Genomic DNA, 18,813 nt, shown 5'->3' with positions numbered 1-18,813 from the left:
CTTTTATCTCTTTCCACTTTTGTTCCTCAATAAACGGAAATTTTGAAATTAATATACCATTTGATACTTGACTCCAATGGTATCCAAACTTTTTTGTTTTTCAATTAAGTACCTCAAGATTGGATGACATGGAGCATATATTGAAAACATGGTTTGATAAATAATAAAAGGGTAAACGAAATCAAGAGACTTTTTGGAACATTTTGGGATAGGGGATCTTTGCTGTGGACGGAAGCTTGCGAATTTTGAGATCGGTACGAGGGTTCTTAGAGATTTTAGCTGCTCCATTGTCAAACAAAATGATTTTAGTTCGATTGCCGTGACCAAATATCAGCATGTTTACCAATTTCTAGATCAGTGTTGTGGAATCCACATTGCCTACGACGGTAACTTTTTTGCTCTTCTGCATCTTATGTTTACTTGATAAACACTTTCAAGATTTGCATCTCACATCCCAACAGAATGAACGGTTTAAAATTAATGTCATTAAGCCGTTAAAGCTAAGATACTATTTTATGTAACTCAAATCAAACTTTAGTACCTAATTGGAAGAACCACACTCAAACTATGAAATGATATATTATCCCAAAAAAAATTGGGAAAAGAATAGTGCTTATCGGACTGTGTGCTAGCTGTTTCATCTAGAGCCCCAAAGGATGATGAGACACAGCATGCTTTAGCGTTAAGAGCTGAAAGTTGAGCTGAAGGTGAAGGCAGGGCATAGCAAGAAATAGAAATATGTGCTTTAAAAAAAGCTTGGCCCTTCCATCAAAGCTTTCTTAAAATGGTAAGCTTTTCTAACCACTACCATCACCCTCGTATTCTTGTATTAGTGAACCCATTCAATGGATAATGTCATTGTCTTTGAGGGCAGTTGGACCCACTAAAAGCAAAATTATCCTCAACCTTCACTCTTCAGTGTTCATTCCCTTTTAACCCCATTGTTCTTTTTAGTTAAAGTATGCTTTTTAAGTCATTTTAGAATTTAGTCTTCTTCTTTTTTTCAAATAATTTAATTTTTTATTTTTGAATTTAATAATTTAAATTTAATTGTTAATACTGTTAATTTTTTTCGTTCAATTTAAGTTTGTTTTAATGTTATTTTTTATTACATGACTATTAAATTATTATTATTTATTTTAAAATGTTACACCAATGAATATAGCAAAATAACTTCAAAAGTATTATGAATTGAATTTAGGATAAATATCAATTTTATACATGACCTTTGTTTTCATGTGTAATTTGATACGTAAAGTTTGGATTGCGGTTCATATGTATACATAAAATTTTGATTTCGATTTAATTGTACACATTTAAAAAACAACAAACGCATACTTTTGTTTTCATATTGGATTAATATAATATTTTGTTATGCAATAATATTAACATAAAAAAATGTTAATTTTATCATATTATTAGTAATTTCTAAAATTTAATCAAATCAAAATTTAATGTATAAAATCGCATAAAATCAAAATTCATGTATAACATTACACATTAAATCAAAGCTCGTGTATAGTTTTAATATTTATCCCTTAAATTTAAATTTTAAAAGATAGAAGAAAATAAAGGAATTAACATTCAAATGTATACAAATAAATAAATTTGAATCATATTTTAACGTTATTTTTATATATTCTTATTTAATCCCTTTTACGTCAGATGGGCATACCATTTTATTAAAAGTAATTTAGCATTTTTTGGTTGAACCATGTGCTACCCTCGTACAGTACAAAGTTGTAGAAAAGGAATGTTTAAAATGCTAATTTTGAACTAATTGAACTTTGGACAACCGAGAGTTTTGGACTAAATTACCAAATCGCTTTGCCTTTAAGCCATTGGTGTGGGTTTAAGCACGTACGCTACAATCCCAAATTATACTAATTTACCTTTTCCTCTCTTTTTTTGAAAGGAAAAAAATTAAAAGAAAATAGGATGTGTTTGGTAAGAAAAATAAAAAATTGAAAGAAATTAATTATTATTTTATAGACCCAAATTTTGAGAGTAAAGTGAATGAAATTTTTGAAAAGTGAATAAATTAATAAAAATTAATCCTAATTTCATTTAATTTACTGTTCACTTTTTCACTCTCTGAATCCTCTTTTTTATTCAACCAATCACACTTTGAGAAAACTTAGTAAATTTAATATGCAAATTTCAATATTGATACTTTATTCCATTGATTCTATTATACCCAACTAAGCTAGACCCTAGTATTCTACTTGATGCCTATGCTTGATAATAGAATTCGACGAAGCTTAACCTCGCGATTTAGCCAAAAGCTTAGTCTTAGATTTACCAAACATTGTGTTACTAAGATATATAAGGAAGAACACCTGTTAGTACCAATCAATCCATCACATCTCAAGCTTGACGTTGTTTTGTCTAGTCATCTCAGGCCGACTCCAACAATGTTCGAAGTTGACAACTCACCATTGTTGTCTACACTTGTAGAATAGAATGTTTAATGACTTGGATCCACACTAAGCCAACTTCCCTCCAACATCAAATAAGAGGGACAAAAGAATTCAATCACTTATTAAAAAAAAAAACACTAAGCAATCACTCTTTGTCTCTCTCTTAATTATCAAATACAACTTAAACATCCAATAATAATGGCTCTTCGCAATTCGTACCATATACAGTTTGAAACTTTGAATCACCTTATACACACAAATTTCGAGTCAAGAGTTAGACTTGAAAATTCAAAGTCAGTGTTATTGATAATTTCAAAAGAGTTACAATCTTCAAAATAGCTATGGTGTTTGTCAGAGTTTCTTCTAAGTTTCTTGAACTATGTAGCATGGCTTAGATAACCCCTTTTTTATAATGTCAGTTACTTGAATAAAAGAGAGTTTAGGTGGAATTTAACTGTTTCATTTAATTATTTTATAAGAATTTAAATTATTTTATTTATTACTTATCTCTAATTAATTATAATAATCATTTAAAATTATCACTTAAATTAATGATAATGTAAATTTTATTATTTATCTCTTAATTAATTTAAATTAATTAATAAAAATTAATTATGACACAGATTCCATCATTTTCACTCGTGATAAATTTGATTTAACCAACAATAATTTCAACTTAAGACGTGTTACTTTGTAATTGACCTGTACACCTCCATAATCTATCCCTCCCTCCGTTCTGTAAAACTTAATTGTCATACTAATTTTGAAATTTTTATAAGGGAGATTTCCTTCCAAACACAGTTCACCCTTCGAGACCAATTTGCTAATCCGACGGCAAAGGGTGTTCCGTTATTTTCGAGTGTCATAATCTTCATTAAGGCCAAGCTGCCGTACTAAAATGCACAAATATGATGATGCGATTCGAACGCTAATTAATGGTAGGTTTGGATGAAATAATGTTAGATGAGATACAAATTAGATATTTAAATTCTCGTTATTGCACAACAGGTAACTAAATCTTGCATTTTTAGTCACATCTAATAGAGTGGACAAACACCCATGTTTAACTATAAATGACAAAATCAGTAGTTTTAGTATTAATCAATTCATGTAATGATAGGCTTAACCAGCTTTATCTCAAATTTCGTTTAAATTAAGATTTATTGCTTATCAGACAAGATATAGATATTTCAAGACAATCTAGTTTGTTTTGTCACGTGTAAAATTGAATTGCTTCTTTTACATACAACTCACTAAATAATTATCAGCCTAAGATTTTAATCATCCCTTTTGGTTTCTTACACGCTTTCGCCTTCTCTTAAGGGTTTTTATAGGAATTTACTTATCATATTTTATATTTTCTCTAATTTTATACTATTAATATTTTAATAATTTAACTGTTAAATTTATCAAAATATTTTTACTTATCATACATGTAAAATTTAGAATAATTTTGATATCTCTATTATATCAATCTAATATATTGTATATTATGAAATTCGAACGTCGATAATGACAATGAATCGCAAAGAAAGAGAAAAAAATAGAACACACAAATTTTACGTGAAAACTCTTTAGGAAAAGACCACCAACAGAGAAGAAGAAAAATTCACTAACTATTGAACTTGAATAATACAAGAGGAAAGATGACTACGTCTATTTATAGGTTTAAAAACTTTATTCTAATCAAAATCTAATAGAAGCAATACAGTAAGGTTGAAATATAAGAAGTGTACTTTTATACGGATTCCACTTGTGCACTCTATACCGAGTGGCACGATCAATGAACAGGTCTATGCATGAGCTACATGAATAGAATATGATACATGATAATTGAATGATTAAGTATTAATTGTATAAAAAATTAAATACAAAATCATTTTAATTTAATATCAATGTGTGAATTCTTCCCATATTACTCCTATAATGTTTTATCTGTCCATTGCATTTTGCTTATTATTATCATCCGCATGTTTAGGCCCATAATCACGCTCTTGTTGCCAAATAATTATAGGTTTTTTTCGACAAGTAATGTTTGCAAATCCAATCACCGAAACTGATGAAAGAAAAAGAAAGGGAAGCTTTTCAAATCCGAACAGCGTTTTGACATGAAACGCAGCAACAACAATATTTATACAACGATATATAAAACGAAGAACCTAAGGTCTTCCTTACATGACACATGTTCAACGTTTTTCCTTATTTCTAGACATGGCAAGATAATGATTATATTTCAGTTTTAATCCCTCTAATTTTTATAGTTAAATTTTAATTTTGATTTATATATTTCACTTAATTTTCTCTTCTTCTTTTTTTTTTTTTATATAAGAAGATAATGACTAAATTTTAATTCTAATACCTCCAATTTTTATGATTAAATTTCAGTTTTGGTTCGTATATTTCACTCAAATCAGCTCTAATATGCCCAATGTTTTCTCTTTCTATTTTTTTGACATGACAAATTCATGGTTAAATTTTAATTCTAATTCCTCTAATTTTTATGGTTAAATTTTAGTTTTGATTCCTATATTTCACTCAAACTTGAGATTTAATCTCTCTACTTTAATTTTAACATAATTTTGTACTTCACCTTTTAAAATGTCATTAGTTAGTCTAAATACTTTATTATGATTAAATGCTTATGTGAATTTTAAAATTGTTAACACCGTTAAATTAAATTGAGCCAATTACAATGACATTTTTTATTACATAGATATCAAGTGAGTATTTTTTAATTTCAAAATGTCACATCAACAAATTTAACATAATAATTTTAACGGTGTTTACAAATGAACCTTAATTTTAAATTCGAAAAGTAAAGGACTAAATTTCTAAAAATAAAAGTATGGATATTAAATTTCAAATATATGAAGAGTACAAGAACTTTGAGCATATTGTAATATTTAAAAATTACTCTATAATTTAATAAATAAATAAATAAATAACTCAACACATAACGTGAGTGAAACCATACAAATATTTATGGTTTTGGTAATCTTTTATTTTTACCATTGCGAGGAACCATCATAATAACCCATATTTTAATCAATCGTCAATATTAAAAGTGAAGAGGTCGGTTCAATGTAAAATATCCAAATTTGTTAAGAAGCTTTTAATTTTAATTGATAAATAAAATGTGTCGAAATAGTAATTTGAAAATTCAGTATTTATTGTATCATTTTATTTATTTAATTATCTTTTCTATTTAATTAGATCTAGAGATTTTTTAATTTGTGTTTTCTTAAAACATAATTCCTTTATTATAATTAAACTAACTAGTTGCAGATAAAATTCAACAAAACAAAAAGGATTCTTTTATCAATTTCATTGTTTTGTATGAGTTTTATGAATAATAATTATTTTGTATACAATAATAGAATTAAATTTTTTACAAGTGAAAAGGATTAAGTATTTTTAAATTGTATTAAGAATAATAATTAATTACATAATTTTTATTCATTTACTAGACTTGATAATCTAACCTAAATTCAAAATTTTGATTTAATCAATTTAAAATTAATTTATTTTTCATTAAATTGGAAGCGAAATTCAATTAAAATTCATGGTATATAAAATCAACCCAAACCATAATACTAAGAATATATAGAGCTGCAAAAATTGAACTTGTTTGAAATAAAAAAATAATGTGAAATTGTTATACATGGGAATCCTTGTGATTTAAATGATAAAGCAACCTTTTAGGACAAAAGTTTGAAACATATCACCTAACCTTGGAATAATGAGCCTCTCGTATGTATTCCAGAATCTAGATAGCAAGAGAAGACAAGGGAGTCCAATTATTTTTCATATTATTACAACATTTACAGCGTATAATTACGATAATGTAGGGAAATAAATGAGATAAAATTTGAAGGCCAATCTAATTGATTTATATAATAAAATTAAAGTTTAATGTTCAATGTCCTTAAATTGTTATTCTAAGTTTGAATTTGGATTTCCTCTTAAATTATTAATTATATTATACATCGATAATAGCAATGGGAATGATCGCAAAATAATAAGAAAGAAAAATAAAAACGCCCAGATTTTACGTGAAAAATCCTTATTTGGAAAAATCACGGGAAGAGAAAGAAAAATTAACTAAGGTTGAAAAACAACAATACAAAAGTTTTGCGATAATGCGCAGATTTTAGACTTAGTTTAATATTACTTCTTAAAAAGTAATTTTGGGCCAAAAAAAACACAAAAGCACTTGTGAGCAAAAATTAAAATTTTCTACTTTTGCTTTTGCTTTTGGCTAAAAAAGTGTTTTTACAAAGCATTTTTTTGTCACAAAAATACTTTTGGAAAGCTTAAAAGCATTTTGTTTAGTAATGTTTTTATCTCAAAAATATTTTTTTGTCTCAAAAGTGCTTTTTAGAAGCAATGTTAACCTGACTCTTAAAGGGTTAAACAATCTGTCTAATAGAAGAAGTATAGTCCTTGAACCTTCGGTCCACAGATCCTCAATTTACTTCTTTATTTTATTTCTTTAAAAAATGAATTATACCTCAAACCTTTCAAATTGGATTAAATAAAATTCAGATCACACAACTCTAACAACATTATTGAACCAAGCTAGTCCACGAAGACTTTGAGGCAGGCTAAGGGTTGTGTAAGAAAGAAAAACAAGTTAGTTTAAGTGGTATAAAATGGGAAATTTTCCACCGTGTTTATTAATGCGGGTTGAAAATATAGGTCTGCATCATTAAGGAAGAAGAAACTATTGAATTGAGTACTATGGTGAATGAAGTTAAGAACAAGATTTAATATGAGGTTCCGGCAAAGACCATCAAAGGTCCAAAAGGGAAGAAACAAAGTTTGGACCCCTAAAAATATGTAAGTGGCATTTTATTTAATGGTTGTGCAGTGCAGCGAATGATGTAGACTATATTATTATTTACAGCTACAGTGCAACAGAAGAGGAATATGGGTTCTCTCAGTCTGTCATTGTCTCTACTTCCTAAAATGCATATTTCCATTTTCAAACTCATACAGAGTGTATGATGCAACAGCAAACTTAGTGGGAAAACAAGCAAAAAAGGGGATAACAAAACTACTCCATTGCCACCCCATATATTTTAACTTTTAAACCTCTTAGCTTCAATTATTTCCCAATCAAGGAAACAGCAATAATGGAATTTACCATATCATGCCAACTGCTAGTGCTATATGGTTTTCCTTTTTAACCACATCATCAACCATATCTTGTGTTTGTTTAATCATCCATCTAATTTTTTTGTATTGAGTGATCAAACTTTTTTCTTTTTTGGAAAACGGTATTGCTTTTTCTTGGAGGGAAAGTGTTTAATCAGTCCCCTAATCAACTCACCTCCTACGGGTAAATTTGAAGGATATGCCAATTTTAAATAATATTTAAGGTTTTAAGCCCTTCTTTTTTTGGATATTTATTATTTTATTTATATAAATAAAAAATTTAAAACAATATGAAATAAAAAATGTAAATATGCATAGGAAAGAAATAAAACCCGATATTCAAGAACAAAACCACTAACATTTAACCAAAAAACTGATATGTTAAATTAGTAATGAAAACGCTTTTTTGTAGGATGCGTTTTCAGACAAGTCAACAAAAAACGCTTATTGCACTATTCTCTCCAAAATCAACCTATTTTCCTAAATATTATTTAAAATAGGCATATAATTTAAATTTACCCCACTTCCTAGTTAGACCCTTTTTTTTTTCAGAAAATAAATTAATGGGATTGTTGCTGGTAAAAGTACCATGACAGTCCTTGAGTTAGATTGTATTTTTGTCTCTTTTACTCAAAAAAATGTGTAAATTAATCTTTGTACAATATATCGTAGAGCACACTGGTCATTTGTTAAAAAATTCACCCATTTTTGTTGTTAAAAACAGGGCATGCCATGTACCACTGTGCCAGTTTTTCAAAGTACAAATAGATGAAATTTTACATAAAAATTACCAAATTGCTCTCTGATTTAAACGCATAGAGACTAATTTTTCCTTTTTTGAGAAGAGAAAGCAAACTGCAATCTGACTCTTAGTGAAAGGACCTCCACGATGCTTTTACCTATTATTGCTAAAAAGTAATTAAAGATGAACTGGTGTAATATTAACTGTGACTTTGAACTCAAAAACAGGAATTAGGAAGACATTTTTTCCCAAGAAATACATAAGTCGAAATTGTAGAGTGTCCCATACATCCCTAAATGTCTTGAATATTATTTAATATTTTAGGGTTGTAATCTCATTTTCGTTATGTTGCTTGGTTGTTTTCAATTAATTAAATTTGGTTTTGCATGTTGTTAATTGAATAATGGAATGTGAGGGTTATGTTCTCTGATTTGGGTTTATTCTAAATATGCAATGCAAGGGGACAATATATATAATTACTAGGAAAAGGCAAATTCTTCGCTTTGGGTATGATATTTTCAGCAGTGTGATATATAGCGTACTAATGATTGGGGAGTGAAAGTAACCAAATTTTAAACCCAAATGCTAATTGTTAATGCTTTCAACAATTTTAATTTAATTGACATCGACAATTTTTCTTGGTATAGTTCGAGAGTGTTTCAATCTGTTTTGTTCTGTCAATTAAGGGTTGAGAGAGGTTATGCCTGATTTTAGGCATTTTATGTATATAAATTATCAGACAAAAGGGCAAATAGGGAAATACATCATTTCTATTTTTAGTACACTTTGTATCTTAATTGATAATTCAATGACCATTGAAAATTATTAAATTCATTTGAAATTAATATTTTTAATGATTTAATTTTTTTACACGGTAATCTAAAATAAAACGGAGAATATTTTCAATTATTAATTCAATTTTATTTTATTTGTTTTAATTATATTATATTACCCTGTAAAAACTTTACATTTGGGTTTCAAATAAGGTAAAAGGTTTAAAAGTAAACATAAAATGTAGAATATATATGTTTGTAATTTAAAATTTATATTCATTAAGATTTTAATTATATTCAATAATTAATTTTAAATAATGTATAACTTAAATTCAATATTTAAATTTTCAATACTTAATTTTCCAGCTTTTTGAAATACAAGTCCCTCAAATTTGTTATAATTTTATTTAAATCTCTTAATAAGAAAAAAATTAAGGTATGGAGATAAATTTTTTGTGGAGTTGGTTTTGCTCATAATTATTTCCAGCAAAACTATTTTTGAAATTTATTGATGTAATTTGGGGCAAGGATCACGTGTACACGCGAAACATCCAATTACTTGAAATGCCGCAACTACTCATTTTTCTCAATTATTCCTATAACATTAATCTTTTTCTTTTTCTCAGCTAAAATAAGGAAAATTATTAAAAACATCAGTACTTTTTATTCATATAAATAAACATTCGATTTGCTAAGTCCAGCATTAAAAGTTGAGGATTTGAGTTGGGAATCCAATTTTCAAGGCATTGGAACTGTATGTTTCCTAACATTAGAATATATTTGGATTATTATATAATCTAATAATTATTTAGATTTATTTATAATTCTAATTTTAGTTGTATTTTAATTTTTAAAATAATTCGATAATTATTAGAAAATAACATTAAATTCATCTTAAACATTTTAATTTGTTGTCTAGCCATACCTATTATTCCAAAAAATATATTTATATTTTATAATTGAATTTAAATAAAATCCACATATAAATTGGATTCACTTCACAAGAATAGTCCTAATTAAGAGAAAACAAGACACATTTGATAAATTTTAATCTTTATTAATAAATAGAGAGAATTGCTAAAATTAAAACTGAAAAGAGAATAAAGAGAAAAGAAGGATTTCCATTTTATTGCAAAAGAAGATCCAGTAAGCTTCCTGCTGCACATTTCTATTTTTGCATAATTTATATAGCCTTTTAAAACTTTCACTTCTCTCTCAGACCAAGCAATTATTTAGTACACTCCTTAGTTTTATCTTCTTCATCACTATTTTTGTATAACACCAAAACCCCACCTCTCAGACACCACAGCCATTGTTCTAAAACCAAAAAAAAATGGGGAGAGGAAGAGTGGAGCTGAAGAGGATAGAAAACAAGATCAACAGACAAGTGACCTTCTCTAAGAGAAGAAATGGTTTGCTTAAGAAAGCTTATGAGCTTTCTGTTCTTTGTGATGCTGAGGTTGCTCTTATCATCTTCTCTAGTCGTGGCAAGCTCTACGAGTTTGGCAGTTCAGGGTAGGGAATACATATCTGTATGTATGTATGTATGTATATAACCAAATGATGTTTCTTTATTAGCTGATTCTTCTTCTTCTTCTTCCTTCATTTTCTCTGTGGGTTTCTGAATTTTGCTTTCTTCCATCTTTCTCTATTCTTTAGCTTTATATACTGGCAAATTACTAGTGTTTTTCTTTTACTGTTAAGATTAATGGGTCATTTACATATACTTTAGTTATTTGTTATCTCTGACTTAACTGCAAACATGACCAAAATCTGGGCCTTGTCATGAATTTCCTTGGCTTTTACGGGATCATTCATGGGAAAACCTGAACTTACCAGTGACCGATCGACACGTTTCATCTCATATCCGAAACAATAAAAGAACTTCCTTTTATCTCTAACTCTTAACCGGGTCTTCAGCTGCCTTGTGAAGTGTTTTTAGTTTTTCACTCATTAGTGTTGGAATACTAGTACCAAAACTGACTCTTTCCTTCCACTTGAAAGCTGAAAGAAGGATAAATAGAAAAGGAAAAAGAAAACCCAGTATGAATTATGATGACTTTTCTCAGAATCCAATCAAAAAGACTAGGTTTTTGCCTTATGACCTCTTAGGCTATGTGCAAGATCTAGGGTTTTGCTTCTTTTCCCTTTACATTCTCCAGATAAAACAAACAAACAAACAAAAAAGAAGAAGAAGCATGAACTAGTACTGAGTAGTCGGTGGAGAAATCAGGATGATTCTTTTGTCTTCACGTCTTTTAATCCTTCGATCTTCTGGTTTAACCATTGCTTCTACTTTCTACTTTTCCAGTATTTTTCACCACCAATAATATCAATGTTGCGGTGGTTGTAGGGGCTTAGAAAATCAAACACCCCCTTCAGCTTTCGCTTGATTCTGGGGGATTTTTAAGGATTATTTTGCGCTTCAACCCAATTTTTTTTTTACTACGAATTCTTGCCTTGTTTTATATATCGTCCTCTTGGACTGTTTGTTTTCATCACCCTCTCTTTCTCTCTTGTTTTACGCTTCACCCAATATATCTGGATTCTGCTTACCATTAACTAAAATACACACTAGTTTAGGCCACGCTTCTGTTTCATTCTCCGTAGTTCTTATTTTTTTCTTTTTCGTTTGAGCCCTTTTACAAGGTGTAATGTAAAATTTGCAGCTTGATGAGATCTAGGTTTTACTGTTAGAAAAAAATGGTGCTACATGGTGTCTTGTCCAGCTTTAACACAATTCTTACATTTAATAGGTTTATATAGAGAGAGATGATATAGTAACTTTGTAGTTCCTTTTTTTGCAGTATGAGCAAGACCCTTGAGCGATACCAGCGTTGCTGCTTTACTCCTCAAGACAACAGCCTTGAACGCGAAACACAGGTTTTTTGGTCACTGCATTTTTTCTAATGTCTTGTAGTGATTCCAGTATTCCAATTATTACGTAATAAGGTTATCTGTTTTCTGTAAATATATATACTGCCATTATTAGTGATGAGCTTGACTTTGTCTTCTTGCATATCGATACAGAATTGGTACCAAGAGGTAACCAAGTTAAAGGCAAAATATGAAACACTGCAACGCACTCAAAGGTTATGTTGTTTTCAAAGCAAAACCATATGATTTCTCAAAAAAAAAAAAAGGTTTTATTGACTTGTTGAATATAAGTAATGATCTCTATTCATTTTATATATATGTTTATATCAGGCATTTGCTTGGAGAAGATCTCGGACCATTGAATGTTAAGGAGCTGCAAAACCTTGAGAAACAGCTTGAAGGAGCTCTTGCACTGGCTAGACAAAGGAAGGTACTATCTTGCATGTCTTTATAAACAAGCCCTACTAAGTTTTTTTTGCTACTTTCACAAGGTTTATATTATATAATATATATTAAGCTATTCCTAGTAATTTTATTCACTTACATGCATGTGAATTTTCTGGCATTCATTTTTCTTAACTGCAGACACAGATCATGATAGAACAAATGGAAGACCTCCGCAAAAAGGTACTTAAGCAAGTAGTAATATATTATTATTATTATTATTATTATTATTATTATTATTATTATTCCCCAGTAATAATACAATTTTACCAAGATATCATTCCAATGGTGCTGAAATGTTGATAAACTTTCGTCTTATTTACCCAATTCCTCACAAACAAGGATCATGCTTAACGTCTTTTGCTTTACACCCAAGGTTTGGCTTCATGAACTCATATCTAACAGCTGCTTTTCATGTTTTGGCAGGAGCGTGAGCTTGGAGACCTTAACAAACAGCTGAAAATCAAGGTTAAACTTGATTAGCAAACATCCCTTTTTCACTTAAACTTTCATCTTATGTACCACCAGTAAATGAAAAATGTTAATAGATTCCACATTTGCACTTTGGACACTATATATAAAGCTAATGTTTTCCCTGTATTTTGGGAGTTTCAGCTAGAGGCAGAAGGACAAAACCTCAAAACAATCCAAGGTTTATGGAGTAGTGGTGCAGTAGCTGAAACTAGCAACTTTCCTCTGCATCCTTCTCACCCACATCCTATGGATTGTGATCATGAACCTGTTCTGCAAATAGGGTAACCATTGTTATATACACAAACAAATAATTTGAACCTGTTTGGATGGTATGAATCCATAAGTGCACAATTTCAAGATACAGTCGGTATCCCTCAAAACATAGTCTATATAAGAAGCTCTACAAACCAAGGGGCAACCCCTCTTCAATGCATAACAACAGGAACTAGATGTTATGAGGAATATGACCATGTGAAAGAAAACCATGACATTGGATATTATTGAATGTTAAAAGCTCATCACAATTTTTTTGTTCTTTTTTCCTTTTTCATATTATTTATTTTAGAAAACTTGTGAGTTCTGACCAACTTCTGCGTGTTGCATCAGGTACCATAACTTTGTTCAGGCTGAAGGATCTTCAGTCCCAAAAAGCATGGCTGGTGAGACCAACTTCATCCACGGATGGGTCATTTGAGCCCTCTCCTAAAAACAACACAGCTAAATATAATATATATATATATATATATATATATATAATATTTTTCTGATTTTGTCTCTTGTTTTTTGTTTGGGATTTGTAATATTGCCATCATATATATAGAGAGAGACAGCTTGTTCAAGTGTACAACATAAGAAAACATGCATGGATCTTAAGGAGCATTTCTCCTCTATTGTGATATATACTGCTTTTTACTGTTATATTTCAATTTCAGGCACTATTACCATTTGAGCCTTCAAAATTGTTTCTGTTAATAAGGTTAAGTGTGTGGTATTCAATCAACCGAAACATCATGAGAAAAAGAGAATGTTCAATAATTGAGTATTGATAGCCATTCAAATTGGATTTAAAGAAAGGAAAAGCAAGTTGGAACAGTGGGTTGAATGTCTCTAGTCCCAAAAGTGGGTTGAGCCAGCAAAGCCCAATATTAATATGTGGATTACAGCCCATATACTCCCACCAGAATTTTTGGCCTTTCATTTTCAAACGCGGAAGTTTCACTCTCCACCAATCTTATAGCATTCATACCGTCTTAGAGCATCGATTTTTCGTTCAACTTATTGAATCCTTGGCTCATGAAAAAATTTAAAAATTTTAATTTATAAAAAAATAAAATATATTCAATTTATTTTTTAATCAATTCGACTTGTTTTTATATATTCAACTCTTCATTAATTTTAAAGTAATGATTAAATTGTGGATTTTTATTTCAATTAATCAACCGTGTAATGCTTTTACCTCAAATCTTTTTCCTCTATTTATTTTAAGGTGAATTATTAAAATAATCACTTTTGTTTATCTCAAGTTACATTTTAGTCACTTACGTTAATGTGTTATAACATTTTAGTCACTGAGCCGTTAATTGTCGTTAACGGTGTAACAATAAGCTGTCATGGCACGTTAAATCATCATTTTAAACAAAAATTTAGGTTAAATTATACAATTGGTCCCCATATTATTTTGTTTTGAGCAATTTAATTTTTTTTCTTTTATGTTCTTTTAACTTTTTTTCTTCTTCTTTTTCCAATCTCTTATGCTTATCCCTTGTTTTCCTCCCTTCTCCATCTCTTTTGTTGGAAAAAATTGTAATTTATGGAAACTTTGAGGCATATTCTCAATTGATAAAGGTGGAGAATTGAATAATAAAATTATGGTTTCATATTCTACTCCATGAGACCTTTACAATGGTATACCATATGCTCAAAATGGTTGAGTGATGAATGAGAAATTGATGCTCAAAATAAGCTACTTGGAAATATTTGTTGAGGAAAAGAAAAGTTTAGATCCCACATTAGTTAAATACCAAGTGTGAGATATATATATATATATATATATATATATATATATGAGAACTCACTTAAAAAGTGATTGAATGACTAAACTTAAAACCTTTGCAAAACGTGGTTGGGGTGCAAATCTAAACCCATTAGGGTTGGGGTACATTCGTATGACATTAGGTTGTGGATATTTTAGCCCAACACGAATTTTTTTTCCAGCAAATAGATACAAAATCTCATTTAAAAGGACATATATCTTGATTTTATTTGATTCTAATCAATTTGATTTAATTGCCCTTTTAATGCAAATTGTGTCTCCTTATACATGGATATTTCTAAAATTTCTCCACTTTGAATGCCTATAAAAGGCTAAGATTTCTTCAAAATTTTTTGCTTAATCTCACCCTCACACCGAGATTATTTTCTCTCCAAAATTCTTCTATTTTCCTCTCCATATTTTCCAATGTTTCGGTGATAGAAAAGGGCATTGTTTGTTCGTTGATCACTACAGAGGTCCTACTACTTCGATCATCGTGTTGTATCCTGGGAGACATTCGACCAACGTTTCTCCAAGTACTGGAGGAGTGGCTGAATTTGTCTTCAGGAAATTGTGTAAAACAGGCCCTAACATCTAGTAAAACTCGTTTCTTCTTTTTGATTTCTAATTTTGTTATGTTATTTATTTGTAACGATCCGATAGTCACAGGTACCAGAAAGTGTATTTTTTGGTCTCTATTTTCGTAAAACGGGCTCGTAAATATTTTTAAAAAATATTTACGAAGCTAGTTGTGTAGTTAATTAGGTTTGGTTAGGTGAATTTGCATGAATTAAGAGTAATTAAGTATAAGGACTAAATTGCATAAAGGGTGAAAGTTGAATTATAGATTAAAGAAAATAAAGGGACTAAAGAAGCAATTAATCCTTATTTCAACAAGTGGATGGTGTTGGTAAGTACATGTGTAAAATTTATATACATATATTTATTAATAAATTATACTTACTTAATATTTAAGTATATATTATATTATATTATATTATATTATATTATATTATATTATATTATATTATATTATATTATATTATATTATATTATATTATTATTATTATTATTATTATTATTATTATTATTATTATTATTATAAGTAAATGAAATAGTAATAAAACAAAACAAATAAAATGAAAAGAAAAGAAACAATTTGAAACGAAAACAGAGAAGGAAAGAAAGAAAAGAAAAGAGAGAAAGGAGAAAAAGCTACGGTTTCAATTGTTCAAAGCTTAATTGGTTAGTCAATTTAGTCCATTTTCTTGTAAATTTTATGTTTTATAATCACGGTATTAAATACTACCTGCTCATGTTGAAATTTTAGAAATTATTGAGTTTTTAAATGTTGTCTATGTTGAATAATTTGAGTATTAGGGACTAAATTGATAGATTTTTAAGTTAGAAATGAAAAAGGATTGAATTGTAGAATAAATTATAAATTTTGAGTATTATGGACTAAATTGTGAAAATTTCAAAATGTAGGGATTTAAGTGAAATTAGAGAGTTAAATCTAGTTTAAAGTGGAAATTGAATGAAAATATAGAATTAATCATGAAGAAATAAAGTTAGCCTCGGTTTAGGGACTAAATTAGAATTTAGGAAAATGTTGAATAAAATTGAAAAATATTCAATGTGAAATTGAATTGTATTGTATTGATAAATTTTAATTGTTTTAATTCTGTAGCTAATGTTGTACCAGAACCCTCAACTAAGAAGGGAAAAGATAAAGTCAAAGAGGAATAGCTCGGAAAATTCTGGTTTGTATTTCTATAATTCAAATTTAAATATTAATTGTTGTATTTTGATTTAATGTTTATGGTAAGTGATTGAGGTGAGTATTTAACATTTTGGTATTGAATTGAATTTATATGAATTTGTGATTAATGTGAAATTTGATTATTGGATATTTGTTGCATTTGAAAAGTGAATTGAAACCCTATTAACTGTATCGGGCTGAGTCGGATATAGATGACATGCCATAGGATTGAAAGAGTTCAGGGACTACTTCAACTTCTAGTCGATGAGACACTGGGTGTCAATTTATTACTTCGGATTAATTCGATGAGGCACTGGGTGCCAATTTACTTCGGTTTAGCCGATGAGACACTGGGTTTCACCTTATTTCTTCGAATTATCCGATGAGGTATTGGGTACCAAACTGGTGTGTTTGGTTGGATCCGTGTATCCGTCAGAGTCCGAATTGAGTTAATAGGGGTAATTAAATGAAATGACACTATGATTGCTATAACAGGCCCAATTGGCCCGGGCCCGTACAAAACAAAGCAGACAGTCCAGTTTTTTACAAAGCCCAATTATTAACCTAAGCCCATTGACAATACATCAAACCTAAACCCTAGCCCAACAAGCAGCCCAATGCACCCAACATTTTCAGCAGGAAAAAACAAACAAAAACCCTAGGTAGCTGCACGCCTAACAGCAACCAAGTGCGTTGTTGTCGCCGCCATTTACGCGCCACGCCTCCACGTATGCCGTCACGTTCACCTGCAAAACAGATTCAAAAAGTCCAAACAATGTAAAACAACAAAAAAAACAAGGAAATAGGTTATTTTTGGGCTATAAAACAATCGATCTTTTGTATTGGAAGTGGATTAAAAAAATTGAGACGAAATAGATACAAAATTCCTTTTGAATATAAAAGGAGATTTTTTTCGTTTTACTTTGTGTTCATCATTCACAGTTATTCTTTTTTCATTTTTGTTTTTTTGTTTTATTTTTTATTTATTTCGCTTAAAATATAAAAAAGAGAGAAGGGAAACTTATCTCTTTCGTCGGAGTCATCGAATCGGTGCCACCTCCGTCGCGATCGGAGCCTTGGCTCGCGGTTGAACGGCGGCGCAAAGAGCGGGTTGAAAGAAACCCTAGCAGAGCCACTTTTTTTTAAAAAAAAAGAGGGAATAGAATGATTTTAATTTTTTTTCTTTCAGTTTTGTTTAATTTAATGAAAGCCAAAACGACGCCGTTTTGAAAGGTCCAGATCCGCACATCGACCCGACCCGCAAGTAGGGTCCGCGCGTTCTAGCCCTAAATGGGGAATTTACGCATTTAGGCCCTCCTTTTTGCAACGCGTTTTAAACAAACCCATTTCTTTTTCTTAATTTGGACCGTATGTTTCTACCTTTGTTCATTTCAGCCCACATCGCTGCACACCGTTTTGGGGGGCTGATTATTTCCATTTTGGCCCCTCATATAATGCGCGCGTTGCAAATTGGTTCACCGTTTTATTTTAATTTCATTTTTTATTTATTTTCTTCGTTTTTTAAAATTTTTATTTTTATCATTATTATCATTATTATTTATTATTATTTATTATTATTGATATTGTAATTGTTATTTTTCATGCACATACAAACATTTTTTATAATATATATAATTTTATATTTTTAATTTCAAAAACTTGTTTTTACTTTTGTAAATATGTACATACGTATACTTCTATTTTTTATATTATTCTTCATTATTTTACAAATGTACATTATATATATATAAATATACATACACATTTTAGAATACACATACATTTCCCATATTTTATAATTTAAAATATACATTCATTTTCTATAGTATATATATACCATTTTTATATTCTTAAATTATTACAAACATTTTTTATTGTTCTATATATTCCATTATTTTATACATATTGTACATACATATAAGTATTTAAATACATACCTATTTTCATGATTTACCTATATATACTTATACATTTTATTCCGTAAATATATGCACATATACATACTTTTATATATTTTTATCTTATTGCCACAATTTTCTCATACATATATACATACATATATATATATATATATATTAGAAATTATTATAAGTTTTTGTTTTATATATTTCATTCTTTTTATGTATATTAAT

The 18,813-nt window shown here is 29.2% G+C and overlaps 1 protein-coding gene across 1 annotated transcript; it reads left to right on the top strand.

Moving 5' to 3' along the window:
* The first annotated feature begins 10,298 nt into the window (after positions 1–10,298).
* LOC105802628 (agamous-like MADS-box protein MADS3) lies at positions 10,299–13,805 on the top strand. The gene is made up of 8 exons (XM_012634382.2): positions 10,299–10,607; positions 11,900–11,975; positions 12,123–12,184; positions 12,300–12,399; positions 12,555–12,596; positions 12,840–12,881; positions 13,029–13,168; positions 13,494–13,805. The coding sequence occupies exons 1-8, from the start codon at positions 10,426–10,428 to the stop codon at positions 13,579–13,581; spliced, it is 732 nt and encodes a 243-aa protein (XP_012489836.1). The 5' UTR covers positions 10,299–10,425; the 3' UTR covers positions 13,582–13,805.
* The last annotated feature ends 5,008 nt before the right edge of the window (positions 13,806–18,813 follow it).

This window comes from Gossypium raimondii, chromosome 11, assembly GCF_025698545.1.
Source record: "Gossypium raimondii isolate GPD5lz chromosome 11, ASM2569854v1, whole genome shotgun sequence".
In the NCBI taxonomy this organism is placed as follows: domain Eukaryota; kingdom Viridiplantae; phylum Streptophyta; class Magnoliopsida; order Malvales; family Malvaceae; genus Gossypium; species Gossypium raimondii.
This window is presented reverse-complemented; position numbering and strand designations above follow the sequence as displayed.